The following is a 14670-nucleotide window of genomic DNA, read 5'->3' as shown; positions in this document are numbered from 1 at the left end:
AATTATGCTTTATTTACAGTTACACAAGTGGAGACTTTTGAATGCAAGTCGGCTTCTTAAAACAGGCAGCAGTTCACCAGAGAGTGACTTCCCCTGCTGCTGCACTCCCAGTTTCATGTAACACTAATGCTAGCCGAGCTCAGAATATCCCGAGACTACTAAAATCCTAGGACTGGAGGTGGGGGAGCACAAACTTCCTTATGCAAGGGTTATGTGTAACCCTCTGTGAGTTGCAAAGAACCAAGTATGGAAAGGAGAGGTAGGGGTTTCTTCAGCCTTTTGTGGTAACTTTAGATATTGCTGCATCCTTTTTTAGACTCTTCCTGTTGAGTGGCATTGTCCTTGGGAAGATGGGGGGGAGCCTTCTTTTGACTGTTCTATGCTGAATGGCAGGTTGCATGCCATTGTGGTATGCGGCTTGGCTCACTTGCCTGAGTCATCTGAAGCTACTTGCTCTTCAGAAATCCAGCCATGGTACACCAGTTTTGTGATTGTGGCATCTTGGCTGATCCCCATTCTGGTGCTATGTGTAGAGGTTGGCATGTGAATGGCCCTACTTTGTGGCAAGGAGTTAAACTAGGGGTACCTTTGGGGTCCTTCCCACTCTGTGATTTAATGTCATTTTAAGTCCTAAAATTATTTGATTAATTTTTATTTTTAAAAATTCCTAGGCTACCTTCCCCCACTGTTACATGACTACAGCAGCACCAGTGGTTTATTGTTTGTAATTTGTTTCTTTGTTATTTCTTGTTATTTATTTACTTCATTTATACACCACTTTTCTCCCCAGTGTGAGCCCAAAGCAACTTTCATCATTCTCCTCTCCTCCATTTTATCCTCCCAACAACCCTGTGAGGTAGGATAGGCTGCAAATGTGTGACTGGCCCAAGGTCACCAAGCTTTCAAGGCAGCGTGGGGATTCAAACCCACATATCCCAAATCCTAATGCAGCACTTTTAACTACTATATCATGCTGGCTCTCTAAAATCTAAAATTATTCTCATTTGCCACTAAAAGGCATTTGTGGCGGGAATCTTTTGATTCCCCCCACCTTCTAGTTCGTTGTGCATGGTCCTCCTCTGCCTGCTTCTTACCAAAGCAACGCCAGAGAGTGTAATAGGAAACCACACCCCATGTTTTCAGGACTGTCTCAGACCACACATTCATAGTAGCAAGGCATATAGGTTTATTAAAGGTTATAAGACATAGAGAAGAATAGTACTCAGACAGATTTAACAACACCCCACATGGATACACACAACCAAATAACATGTAGCAAAGTACTTTGGGTCATTCCAAAGGAGAGAGAGAATGCTTTCTCCTTAGGAAGGACAAAGAACTGGGGTTTTGGGTTGGCCTTATATGTGTTAGACTATGAGAAGGGTCCCGATCAGTGCCCCCTCCCTCCAAATTCCTTAGGATATGAGTTTTCTGCAAATCATGACTTAATTGTTTAGAAATATCTTGTTCTATAATAATTCTTTCAATGTCCGTTTTGATATCTGATTGTTTTTGTCCATCAGTCAGTGTTCCAATGTTCCAAAAACAACTTCTCCCTTAGTGAACAGATAATTTGTTGTCTGTTTTAATAACCTTGCATAAATTTTGGGGCATCTGATGTGCTTTGGGTGATTAACGGCTAGTAATGCAATTACTTATGACCTTTTAGGTCAGAGTCCTGGTTGGGGCTGATGTCAGCTAAAGGGCTGCTTTTAAAGGGTCAGGTTATTATTATTTTTTGTGTGTCTTATAGGTAATAATGGTAAGGTAAGCATGTGGTCATTTCTAACCCAAACTCATTTAATATAAATTAATAAAATATTTAATATGAACTAATGTTCAATACTGAAAATTCTCGCGACAGCATTGAAACAAGCATTTCTTATGCCAAAGTTCAGTTATGGGATTTGGTTTGCTATGTATTGATGATCTCTATTGATTTTAACTGAGTTAGAAAAAAATTGCCATGATGAAATTGTCTCAGCATTTCTGCTATTAATGCAGAACTAAGCAGTATCCCATAGGTGGCAGCACAGATCAAGACGATTGTATGTATTTCTAGAACTTGCTATTCCTACACAAAGCCCAAGTTTACACTACTGTGTAAACTGTGTGTGTGTAAAGTGCCATCAAGTCGCAGCCGACTTATGGCGGCCCCTTTTTGGGGGGGTTTCATGGCAAGAGACTAACAGAGGTGGTTTGCCAGTGCCTTCCTCTGCACAGCAACCAAGGTATTCCTTGGTGGTCTCCTATCCAAATACTAACCAGGGCTGACCCTACTTAGCTTCTGAGATCTGTCGAGATCAGGCTACCCTGGGCCGTTCAGGTCAGGTTACTGAAATTGTGACTAAACCTCCTGCATGGTCTAATATGAAACTTGTATGTAAATCACTGTAATAACCCCTTGTGCGTGTGTGTTTTAATTTCACATGCATCTGCTAGCAACTGTGATTGGTCATGGCTTCTGAGTATACACACATATATAGCATGCCAAAACGTACACACATGTTTTGATTGTTTCACAGGTTTCACATCATGTTTAAAATGGCTCTTTTTTGCTGTCCAGGTCACAGGAGGCCTGTTGCTCCAAATGCCCTGAAATACAATAAGCAGATGAAAGCAGTTGCTATTTTCAAATTGTCAGAGTAGCGTTATAGATGGGCAAGAACGGCTGCTGGCCGATGGGCCCAAAGTGCACCTGACAGTAGCAGACCTGTGACGGCCCCTTGTGTGGAGCAGGAGATGGAACTGTAATTTAAAACATAAAAAAGGCTTGTGGATGGAGGTTAGAAAAATATGATTCAGACGGAGGCGTGGGGTGGAGTTGTAGGTGGGGGAACACCCAGCACAGGGGTACCAACTTCCCGGTGGGGCTTGGAGTTCTCCCAGAAGTGGAGTGGATGTCCGTAATGCTTTTTTTTTTTTTTTTTGCTGCAGTGGGAGATTGTGATCATTTTGCAAACATCTTTGGCTGGCTGGGAAATCGAAGATTCTGCTTCTTGGACAGCTTCGAATTGGATCCTTAATTATTATTTCCTGCTGCTTTTTTATTTTAATGCTGTACAGCCAGCTCCGGTGCGATTCGCTGCTGGGGGGTGGGGGGGGGGTTTCTCTTTCTCTGCTTTCTGAGTCACTGGACGGCAGCTGATCAGACGCGACATGACTGCCTGACCTCCCCCTCCCTCCGCCTCTTCCTCTCCCCCCTTCCTAAGCCAGTCTCATGATCGCTCGCTCTCTCCCCCCCCCCCTACCCCACCCCCGTATCCTGGCAGAGCCATGCCAATCTGCAGGCCAACAGCGTCCTGGGAGTGGGTGGCGGCGAGGCCAGCCGGCTCCAGGCGGAGATGCTCCAGCTAGACCTGATCGACGCTACCGGGGAGACCCCCGCCGAGGAAGGGACCGCGCTGGAGCCCATCAAGAAGGAGCCCCCGCCCGTAACGATGGAGACCTATAGACCGAAGCGGCCCACAACGCTCAATCTCTTCCCGCAGGTGCCTCGGACGCAGGTGAGTCTCGGGGGAAGGGGAGGCTGCAGTACAGTGGATCGGGGCCCTCCTGTTCGGTGTTCTCTTGAGGAAAGGAGGGTTGACCGATTTAGCCTCCTCTCTCCCCTCCCCTCCACAAACGTTTTTGCAAAACAAATCCAATCTGCCACTGGTTCTCAAGCTCGGATTTCCATCCTCCAGGTGTTTCTTCCCATAAACTGCATCCCTTGTGGCTGATAATGTCTTTCCATTGCTGGGATTGGTTGTCAACGGCCCTGTAAAAAAAGGCGTGTTTGTAAGCTGCTGTTCTGGTGGGGGTTGCACATGCTCTGATCCAGCAAAAGGAAAGGGGTTTGTAGCAATTGAAGCCCTTGGGCCTTGGTGTCGTATGGGGATTTTGGTGCTTGGTTTATTTTTTATTTTATTTTTTTGAATGAGAAGTGCTGGGGCCCAACATCCCTAGAAGACTCACTCTTTACCTGGAAGCTCCAATCCATGATCCAAGATGTGTGGCGGCGACTGGGATTGCCCCAGTAGTGCAGAGAATGCACTTTGCACATACTCAAAGGTACATATTCCTGCCATTCGAAAAAGTACTCTGGAGCTGAAAACTGGCAAGTCATAGCTCAGATTTAGCCTGCCAGTCTGGAATCCAGAGCAGAGGCCTGGCTTAAGACAAGCACATTTTGTGGAGGAAGAGATGACATTCTGAGAAATGACACCTCAGGGGCCACCCTGGATAAGGTGCCGCTTGTGATGCTATTTGGGCTGGCTCACCCCTTGTTTAAAAGACTGCTGTTTAGGATGCTGCTGTTCAACTGATAACGGAGCCTGACTGTTCAGGCATGTGTACTTTTATGTATGTTCATGGGAGAGCTGGAGTTGTTCCAGCTGCTTATGGCTAGAAGGTTCCAAACAACTGCAGAACTCCAGCCCTTTTCTGCCCTCTACTACAAGCTGCCTCACTTGTGTCGATAATTTTACATTTCTGTAGAAATGCTCATCATGAATACTGTGCCCTCATTGTCAAGCTTATTGTGTGTCAAAATAGTTTTAGAAAATACACAGTCTGTGTATTCAGGCCATGGTGCTTTTCTATTGGATGGCTTGTTGCGTTGTGCACACCCAGAGAATGAAGCTCTTGAAGAATGGTACCAAGGACTATCTTAGCAGACATACTGAGCCTGGTCAAATGCAGTGGTTCTCAACCTGGGGCCATATGGCCCGCCGGGGGTGGGGGGGCAGAATATTCTAAGGGGGCCACAGGTGAAAATTGCTGTGTGCATTTTGTGTGGCTGTTTATGCTTCTTTGTTCCTTGGCTATTTACAAACAAAACATTTAAATAGCTACCTTTCTACAGGTAGGACAGGGGGCCACAGGAAGGAAACAAGGTCGGAAGGGGGCCATAGTCGGAAAAAGGTTGAGAACCACTGGTCTAATGGATTGTGGCACTGGTTCTAATCACACCAGAATTGTTTATATCTTGTGGGACATTCATTGTCAGGGGCTTTAGTGGGACCCTGATCAAAGGAGAGGGAGTGTGCATAATTTCTTTTCTTGAAATAAGTATGATAGGAACATCTCTAACTGAAAGAAAGAACTAATCTGAAGAGATTGGGGGGGGGAGCATTTGTAGAAGAGACAAGAAATGTGTGAATGGCCCATTCACCTTAAGGCAGCTGGAGAGAGATGTGATACCAGTGGATGCTTTTAATTTCTCTCTGTGTGTGATGTTCCTTCTTCATCTGTGGGAGGGTGGATTTCAGTGCTCTGTGAGGTAACTGATCATAGGCTGGCCATCTGTAATCCTTTTATCAGCCTCTGTGTTGTTTCGTCTACAACCTGATGAAGGTTCCTCATACATGAGTAGGTTTTTCACAGCGAGGTTAGCCAAGGAAAGCTCGCTGGAAGGCAGGTGCTGCCGTTTATGGCAGATGGTGGAGGCTTGCGGGGGGGGGGGGAGTAGGTGGGGGGGTTGGGCACTGGTGTCATTATGCAATTGACAATGAAGGGCTTTACAGCTGAAGAGCCAAACAGCTTGATGTGTGTTTTTTTGGGGAGGGTTGAGGATAAGAGCCCTCTTATGGCAGCTGTGCCTCAGGTGATACTCATGAGAGTATAGTTGAAAACCTCCAGCTACTGATATAGTCCCCCAGTCTGGAACACTCCTTCCAGCTTCACTGCTTCCTGAACTTAAGACATTCCACTGTGTTCATCTCAGAATTAGGACTCCAACTTCAGCATCAACAAACCAGTTCATTTTAGGACCACCATGACATGAGTCCAGCTTCAGTTTGCTCTTGCAGGGCTTCCTAGAGAAAAATGTCCTGTCTCTCCAGGAGAGGCTTGAAGTCTGGAAATGGGCAGGTGAAGCTTTTTATGGCATGTAGGTAAATAATATCCCCTGGTGAATAACATCCCATTAAACCTGTATTAAAGGAATGAGACATTTTTCTCTAGGCCTATTGGCAATCTAATGCCTAGGACAGGAATTGAGCTAACCCTGACATCTTTGGAATTTTGTGCTGTGGGAACCGAGACCATCACAGAAATATTTCTTCTGTAGTCAGCACACCCAGGGCTTGCTACTTAAATACTTTTGCCAAAAGTGCACTGGAAGGCATTTGCCAAATGCTGCGTGAAAAAGATATAAAATAAACAACACAGTTATTATCATAACATGAAATTTTCTAATCCTGTAATAAAGACTTTTATAATTTAAATACTTTATTTTAAGAACAAAATCCCTGATGAAAGAAAGAAGAAGAAAAAACAAGGCACCAATATAAGGAGTCTGTGTTTTGGGTTTGCGATTTGTAATGTTAGTCATCTTTTTTGTATGTGCCATTGTGTAGGTCACAGTCCCCTGAATGTGGGGGTGTGTGATATGTGGTGGTCCAAACTTTGTTTTGGGGCAAGCAACTGAGGGCAAGCAACTGTTAGTTCCTTATTCAAATCTTCTTTGCAATACAGGTTTCTGGGGGGGGGGGAGATGCCATTGGTGCCAGAACCAGTGCTTGGACCGGGCACCACTGTATGGCCTCCTGCAGGGGACAGTCTCTGGAGAGTGGGGATATATAATCTGGAGTGGTCCAAAGATTGTTTTGGGGTGCAGCTGAGCCCCAGTGTCTGTATATGCATCTGTCCTGGGTCACCACACTTGGGAGCCGCTGGCATAAGAACCAGACTTTGGACTAGGACCCAGCATGTGCCACCTGGAAGGGCACAGTCCCCTGAATGTGGGGGTGTCTGATATGTGGTGGTCCAATCCATATTTTGGGGTGCAGAGCTCCAGTTCAAAACTACTTTGCAATACCATTTTCTGGGGGTGGGGAACCAAAACGAAGCCAGTGATGCCAGAACCAGTGTTTGGACTGGGCACTGCTGTATGTCTTCTTGGACGGGACAGTCTCTGGAGTGTGGGGATGTATAATCTGGGGTGGTCCAGAAATTATTTTGAGGTGCAGTGTCTGTATGTGTATTGGTGGTGGGGGCACCCCACTTGGGAGCCGCTGGCACAAGAACCGAACTTTGGACCAGAACCCAGTATGCGCCACCTCGAAGAGCACAGTCCCCTGAATGTGGGGGCATATGATATGTGGTGGTCCAATCCATATTTTGGGGTGCAGAGCTTTTGAATTGTCCTCAAAATCAGCCAGGAACCAGGAAATGTGAATAAGGAACTGGGAATAGGAAACGAACTGGGAATAGGGAACCAACTTCAGCCTCCTCATAACCATTGCATCTGCAGTAGGCTCATGTCCTTGAAAGTTTATGCCAGAATAAAATTTTGTTAGTCTTTCAGGGCCACTAGATACTCTTTATTAATGGAGTGAAAGGCATTCCAAAAGGAGGTGAAAACCTTTCTGTTTCCACTAGTCTTTTAAGATTGTGTTGTTAGTTTCCCTGCCATGACTTTGTCTTTTTTATTTTCATGTTATGATAGTTATTTTTGTTATTATTTGATATCTTGTATTGGTTGATGTATTGTAAACTGCTTTGAAAAGTAATTTAAACTCCTGAAAACATATCCTGTAGGTAAGATAAATATTTGTCTATGAATATGCTGTCCCTACAGATACCATGCTAGGAAAAGTTGAGGCCAGCAGGAAAAGAGGAAGACCCAACAAGAGATAGTTTGACTCTGTAAAGGAAGCAACAGCCCTCAATTTGCAAGGTCTGAGCAAGGCTGTTAAAGATGGGACGTTTTGGAGGACTTTGATTCATAGGGTTGCCAAGAGTCGGAAGCGACTTGACAGCATTTAACACACACAGATAGCAGCAGAGGCATACCTAGGGTTGCCAGCTCCAGGTTGGGAAATACCTGGAGATTTTGGGGGTGAAGCTGGCAGAGGATGGGGTTTGGAGAGGGAAGGGCCTTCAATGCCATAGAGTCCAATTACCAAAGCGGCCATTTTCTCCAGGTGAACTGATCTCTATCAGCTGGAGACCAGTTGTAATAGAGGGAGATCTCCAACCACCACCAGGAGCATACCAGAAGAGTGGTTGGTGTGAACAGTGCTGAAGGATGGGAGTAGGTTGCTGGGCATGTGATGAAGGATCAGTTGTTGTGGGGGGAGGGTTGTTTTATGAATACAGCTGTAAGAAATATATGTAGTATACATAGACATGGAGTATGGCCTATAGAGAGAGGGCTGACTCACTGGCTCCCTAATACCTTGGGGTATGATTATTTTCCCCCTTGTGCTGGGAAGAGTGGATTGAAATGAGTCATTTCCTTGAGAATAAAGGTGATAATTTACCTCACAAGTGTCTTCCTCTGCCTGGCAGGCCCTGCTAAACTCTGGGCTTTGTTTTGCTGAATAGCAGCCTGTTTTACTGCACCTCTTGATGAGGAGGGAAAGTTGAATATATGAGTAAATTGCCCCCTCCTTTCAGTTTCTTTTGTTACAATGGTAAAAATATGTGGATGCTGAGAATGTTGGCTTCCAAAGCTTGTCATGTTCGGGGAGGAGTTTTTCTGTGCCAGCCAGCTATGTCAGCAGACTTCGTTCCAAGCCATTCCTGCTGGTCTGTTAGGCCAGCTGTACATGGTGCTGTACAGATGGGGGGGGGGAGAGAGAGAGAGAGCCTGGCAATCTAAGCAGCAGCCTCTAAGTAACCCTTTCAGGCCCAGAATTTTCAGAACAGGGTTAAAGAAGCAGGAACCCAGACTTTTTGGACTTCAATAAGATGTTGCAAGGATCTCACATTATTGGAGATGTTTTGGCTGCTTGTGGGTTGCATCAAGGCATCTTGCTAGACAAGGTAGTCTAAATTGTAGAATCTCCAGATCAGTTCCATTTTGCATTTATGAGATTTTTGACCAGAAATGACTCCCATGGGTGAATACATGCATGGTTTTCCCCCCCAAATGAAATAGTTTGCCTGTATGTGTATACCTATTCTCTCTAGTATCAGAGGAGCATGCCTATTATTTTGGGTGCAGTGGAACACAGGCAGGATGGTGCTGCTGTTAGTCTTGTTAGTGGCTTCCTAGAGGCACCTGGTTGGCCACTGTGTGAACAGACTGCTGGACTTGATGGGCCTTGGTCTGATCCAGCAGGGCCTTTCTTATGTTCTTATGTGATTTTTGTGAACTTTGAACAGGAATCTGGCCTATCTTCACAGCGTCCTCCGTCATTAAAGTGGACAGATGACACGTACAGGCAAAATACTTTTGAGCACATACACCCCTTGTCAATTTCTCACATGTGTATTAATCATCACTTGATAAATGCAATGTCAAGTGATGATTATTATGTATTAATGAACCATCACATAGTTCTACTTATCACAGACCAAACATATCAGTGGCCAAACTTATAAACAGTACAAGACAGGAGTAAGACAATGTAAACATAATGCATTAAAATGCATGAATTCTGTTCCTCCGTCCCTGATAAAACTTTAAGATAAGATAGGCACCACGTTGAGGATCCCTGTGCTATGGGCACCATGGCACCCCCTGGCACCTTTCCTGTCACCCACCAAGTGTTTTAGAAAGTGGGTGGGGCCAAGTAGGGCTTTTGCCCAGCAAGGCTTCTGATGGCTGTTGGAGATTTGATTGGCTGTGCAGATTTTTCTTAATGTTACTTTGGCTACAGCTGCCACAACTACACAAGAATCTTCACTGTGTGACTGAAGTTAAGTTGTGGCAATCATTTTGTGGCTGGCTCCACCTCCTGCAGCAGCCATTTTCTGGCAACTGTATTGTGGCTGTTCCCACCACACCACGTCAGAATTCCAAAGGTGCCTGCAGGCTCAAAAAGGTTGGGGACCCCTGGTACATATCTCTGATTTTTGTGGTTGTTGTTAAATAACCTCTCCATTATTTTCTAATATGTGTGCAGAAAGTCACATCTCTAGCATTCTCTGTTTAGGGTTTTATAGACTGTATATCTAATGTCAAGCAGCACTGGTAATTGTATCTTAAAGCCAAACCTATCATCCTGCAAGAGGCCGTCAGTTTACATTTAGGAATTTGCCTATACGGCACAATGTCAAAATGTCGTGGTGCAATAGGGATCATCTGACACTGCATCAAATTCAGTTTGTTGCAGTGCAGAGGGACAGAACTGAGTGGGACAGATCCTTTTAAGATACACAGAGAGAGACACATACAAGCTTCCAGGTTCTTTGAAAGACAGAACAGACCCTTAGGCTGGTCCCCATATCTTAAACTTTGTGGCACTGGCTGAGCCTAGCTTGGGTCCTCCTTCTCCTTGGACACCCAAGTCACGCAGATTGCATCTTTGTGTGTACCATTTTACTGGGGCTTGGGCCACACTTTCCATTCACACTGTTGTGCTTTAGGAGGTGAAAAACCATATATGGTTGTCAGTATATGATACAGTTTTGCTAGAGTGAGTGTCTGATACCCTCTAGCAATTCCCTGTCTTTCAAACGTGGGGTGTCCCCTCTCTGTGCTCTGTTTGGAAGATGTTGCATAATCCCAGGAACACCTGAGGAAGTTTTATCAGTCAGGGATTCAGGAATGGTAGAGTCAGTGATTTTTTCTTTGAGCCCCCCCCCCCACACACACACACACATTGAGCACAGGGTGGCAGCAAGGGTAATCTGTGAAAGAAAATCCTTATATGTCCCATTTCCCCACCAGTATAATATAAGGCTTTCTTTAAAAAAAAAAAAAATCTTCAGGGACACGGGAGTCTACTTAATCCCTTTCTGCATCTCTCCCAGTCAGTACCCCATTTGCCAAGTCTACTGTCTCTGGGAAATCATGCAGAATGCTGTCAATCTCCTTGCTGTGGCTGTTTCATAATGCCGGGAAAGAGCTCTGTTGACTCCTGCCACTGTGTGCATGATCTCATAATCCTCTGATCTGGTCATGTATTTGGGGTTTGGCGGAAGAGCAGAAAGGGAGAGAAATACCTGTTTCCTGTTCTGCTAGCCCATCTGTACATACACTGACAGAAATGGCTGCTGACCCTATAGTGGCTCAGATAGCTTGAAGCCTGTTTAGTTTTATTGGAACACTGTTTCCTTCAAGCCAACCCAGAACTGGCTTTTGAAACTATATGGGCAGCCAAGTGATAGCCTCCCCTGGTTGCAGAGAGGACTGGCACACACTTAGTACAGTATGTCCTCTCAGCATTTCACCTCACGCAGGCTGCAGGTCCCAGGACTTTGTTGCACACTGAAATACAGCCACAAGTGAATCGTTGAAGGCTAGAAAACTTCTAGTAGGTTTCATTTTTATTTTGTGGATGATGAAGAAGAATTGGTTTCTGTATGCTGACTTTCTCTTACCACTTGAGGAAGGATCAAACCGGCTTACAATCACCTTCCCTTCCTCTCCCCACAACAGACACCCTGTGAGGTAGGTGGGGCTGAGAGAGCTCTAAGAGACCTGTGACTAGCCCAAGGTCACCCAGCAGGCTTCATGTGTAGCAGTGGCGAAACCAACCCAGTTCACCAGATCAGCATCCGCCGCTCATGTGAAGGAGTGGGGAATCAAACCCGGTTCTCCAGATTAGAGTCCACCACTCCAAACCACTGCTCTTAACCACTACACCTTGCTGGATGTTGTGAAAAGCAAAGGAAGCCAAAGCACGGGATCCAAAGACAGTTGCACCTGGGCAAAATGTGATCGGGAAAATAATAACTGAAGGGAATTGTCTAATTTAAGAAGGTTCTGCATATTAGGAGCAAGGGACCATAAGAGCAAAGGGAGTAAACAGAGTCATTCCAGAAAATGAGAGCATGCTCATGGGTTGCATACAGCCTTTTCGTTCAGGGGTGTGCCTTGTTAATGCATGCATCTTTGGTGCAAGTGTCCATTTTTCTTCTGTGGGATTCACATTGTAGTTTCCTAATGCATGTTCTTGGTGCAGACATATTTGCAACACCATTCTTATAACAACTTCACTTTAATTTGCATTTCTCCAAGAGATTAAAAACCTGCCCTGGTTCAGATGCATCACAGAAACGTGCATGTTTTCTGCCCCTGAAGTTCATCTCTGTGTTGGAGAGAAAAGCATGACCCCATCTCTGAGGAGCCTTAGGCTGCCTTCCTGTGTGGGATTTTCCAGTCTAAGAGCCGCTGTCAAGTCTTGTTAGCGGTGTACAAGGACTTGATCTAAATGGAGATTGAAATAGCAGGGGAGCAAGTCTAAGCAGGTCTACTTGGAAGTAAGTCCCATTTTATTCATTGGGGCCTGTTCTCAGGGGGGGGAAGTATTCTTAGACTTGCAACCTTGTTGTTCTAACTCCTCACAAAATCTCTGGAAGAGGTTCTAATAAAGGACCTGTGGGAACTACAAACTGCGATATGGCTTGCAGTCTGTTCTGTAGTTAGAGAGACTGCCTGCCCTCTGGCAACTTTTGTAGCCCCATGTTAACCACGGGCACTTAATGTTTGTTACAAGCAGCTTTTTCCTTGCTTAATGGTATGACAAAAGCATGCCGGTGCTTCGTCTGCAAGGATATCGATAACTGTACATTCTAGTTGCTATTCTGAGTGTGTCAAAGCCTGATAGCAGATTTTATGAGACAAGAAGTGGTTAGAGCAGTGGTACTCACTCTGCCATTTGACTGACAGCCATAGTCACAGTCCACCAAAAGAATCACACATTTCCAGTATACCCTGTATGCAGGGATGGGGAACCTTTTTTCTGCCAAAGGGCCATTTGCGATATTTATAACATCATTTGTGGGCCGTACAAAATTATCAACTTAAAAATTAGTCGACCAAGCTGCCCCAGATGACCACACACACACCCCGGCGCAGGCAAGCAAGCAGGCATCCAACCGGTGGTGCACTCGCCCACCTGGTGGCACAGGATGGTCTGTTGCACCAGAAAGGTGTAGGTATATATCTCTCTCTCTCTCTCTCTCTCTCTCTCTCTCTCCTCTCTCTCTCTCTCTCTCTCACTCTCTCTCTCTCTCTCTCTCTCCTCTCTCTTCTCTCTCTCTCTCTCTCTCTCTCTCTCTCTCTCTCTCTCTCCTCTCTCTCTCTCTCTCTCTCTCTCTCTTCTCTCTCTCTCTCTCTTCTCATCTCTCTCCTCTCTCTCTCTCTCCTCTCTCTCTCTCTCTCTCTCTCTCTCTCTCTCTCTCTCATCTCTCTCTCCTCTCTCTCTCTCTCTTCTCTCTCTCTCTCCCTCTCTCTCTCTCTCACACACAACACACACACACACACACACACACACACACATATATATATATATATTCTGGCCCTGCCCCTTTAACCCCTCTATTGTTGCCACTTCCACCTCCAGCCCTCTTGTAGTACAGAGGGAATACGTTTCTCCATGGCCCGGGTGGGAAAGGGGTTAACACAGTTTCTTGGGCAGTCCCTAGCAGCTCCATAGCTAATGACTTCTTCTGCAAGGGGGGGGGGAAAGGTTCATTTTCTCGGCAAAACAAACTCACATCCGCCTTGAAATAGAGGCAATTCCTGTCAGCGGGAGGGGGGTGGATCACCAGTCTTAAATCCCTCTGAGCTAGAGATCTGCAGGACCCCTGAAGGGCCAGACAAAATGATTTCGCTGGGCCTTAAACGCCCCCTCCCCCGGGCCTGACGTTCCTTACCCCCACTGTATGCCAATCTACCAAACATACATGTAGAGTAAATATAGCTGTAAATATTAACTCTGTAACTACACCCTTTTTAATTGCCAGTATACTTCTGCACATGTAGGATTGTCCCTCCCTGCCACTGTGGACCCTTTAGCCACTCATTGTTTCTCTTTCCTTTCTGCCTTCCTGCTCTCTCCTCCACATAAAGGACAGCAGCTCAGGTGAGAGAGTGAGGCTGCCAGGGTGCCCACAGCAGCACCAGCTGGCCCTGGAAAAAGGGAGGGGGATTTAAAAAACCACCTCTTCCTTGTGGCCAGCTTGTTCTTTTCCTGAGTGTCTGCTGTGGTGGCGGTGGTTTTTACTCTCACTTCTCTGTGGTCTGCTTGCTCTGCTCCCGGCAGCCACCTGGGTCCTGAGATGAGAGTGCAGAACTACAAAGAAGGGAGGTTATGGAGAGGCTACTTCCACCCCTGGCCACAGGAAAGCCACAGGCAACATGTCAGGGAATTACATGTGGCTCCCAAGCCACTGAGTGAACATCTCTGGGTTAGAGTGTCTGACTTAGGATCTGGGATACCCAGGTTCAAATCCTATTCTGCCATGGAGTTTGCTGGATGACCTTGGGCCAGTCACACCCTCACGGCCTAATCTACTTCACAGGGTTTTTGTTAGGATAAAATGGAGAAGGGAGAATGTTATAAAGGCCCTTTGGGGAGAAAAGTGGAATATAAATGAAGTAAAACAAGCACATATGTGGGCAACTGATCACCAACCATACCTGAATCCTGGTCAGAGTTGGTCTTTGCATCCAATAAGTCTGGATATCTGTTTAGAATCATAGAGTTGGAAGGGACCACCAGGGTCATCTAGTCCAACCCCCCTGTACAATGCAGGAAATTCACAACTACCTTTCCCCCACACACACACCCAGTGACCTATACTTCATACCAGAATCTGGGCAAGATGCCCTCCCCCCTCATGATCTGCCTAAGGTCATAGAATTAGCATTGCTGACAGATAGCCATCTAGCCTGTGTTTAAAAACCTCCAGGGAAGGAGAGCTCACCACCTCCCAAGGAAGCCTGTTCCACTGCGGAACTGCTCTAACTGTTAGACAGTTCTTCCTAATGTTTAGACGGAAAAA

The 14670-nt window shown here is 45.8% G+C and overlaps 1 protein-coding gene across 2 annotated transcripts in view; it reads left to right on the top strand.

The window, feature by feature from the left end:
• MAPK8IP1 (mitogen-activated protein kinase 8 interacting protein 1) overlaps window positions 1-14670 on the top strand; it is a 69339-nt gene that overhangs the window by 40201 nt on the left and 14468 nt on the right. For both annotated transcript variants that reach the window (XM_056851502.1, XM_056851503.1), the window contains exon 3: window positions 3273-3506. In XM_056851502.1, the coding sequence (XP_056707480.1) occupies window positions 3273-3506 (234 nt within the window). The remainder of the gene's footprint in view (window positions 1-3272; window positions 3507-14670) is intronic.

This window comes from Euleptes europaea, chromosome 6 (assembly GCF_029931775.1).
Source record: "Euleptes europaea isolate rEulEur1 chromosome 6, rEulEur1.hap1, whole genome shotgun sequence".
In the NCBI taxonomy this organism is placed as follows: Eukaryota; Metazoa; Chordata; class Lepidosauria; order Squamata; family Sphaerodactylidae; genus Euleptes; species Euleptes europaea.
This window is presented reverse-complemented; position numbering and strand designations above follow the sequence as displayed.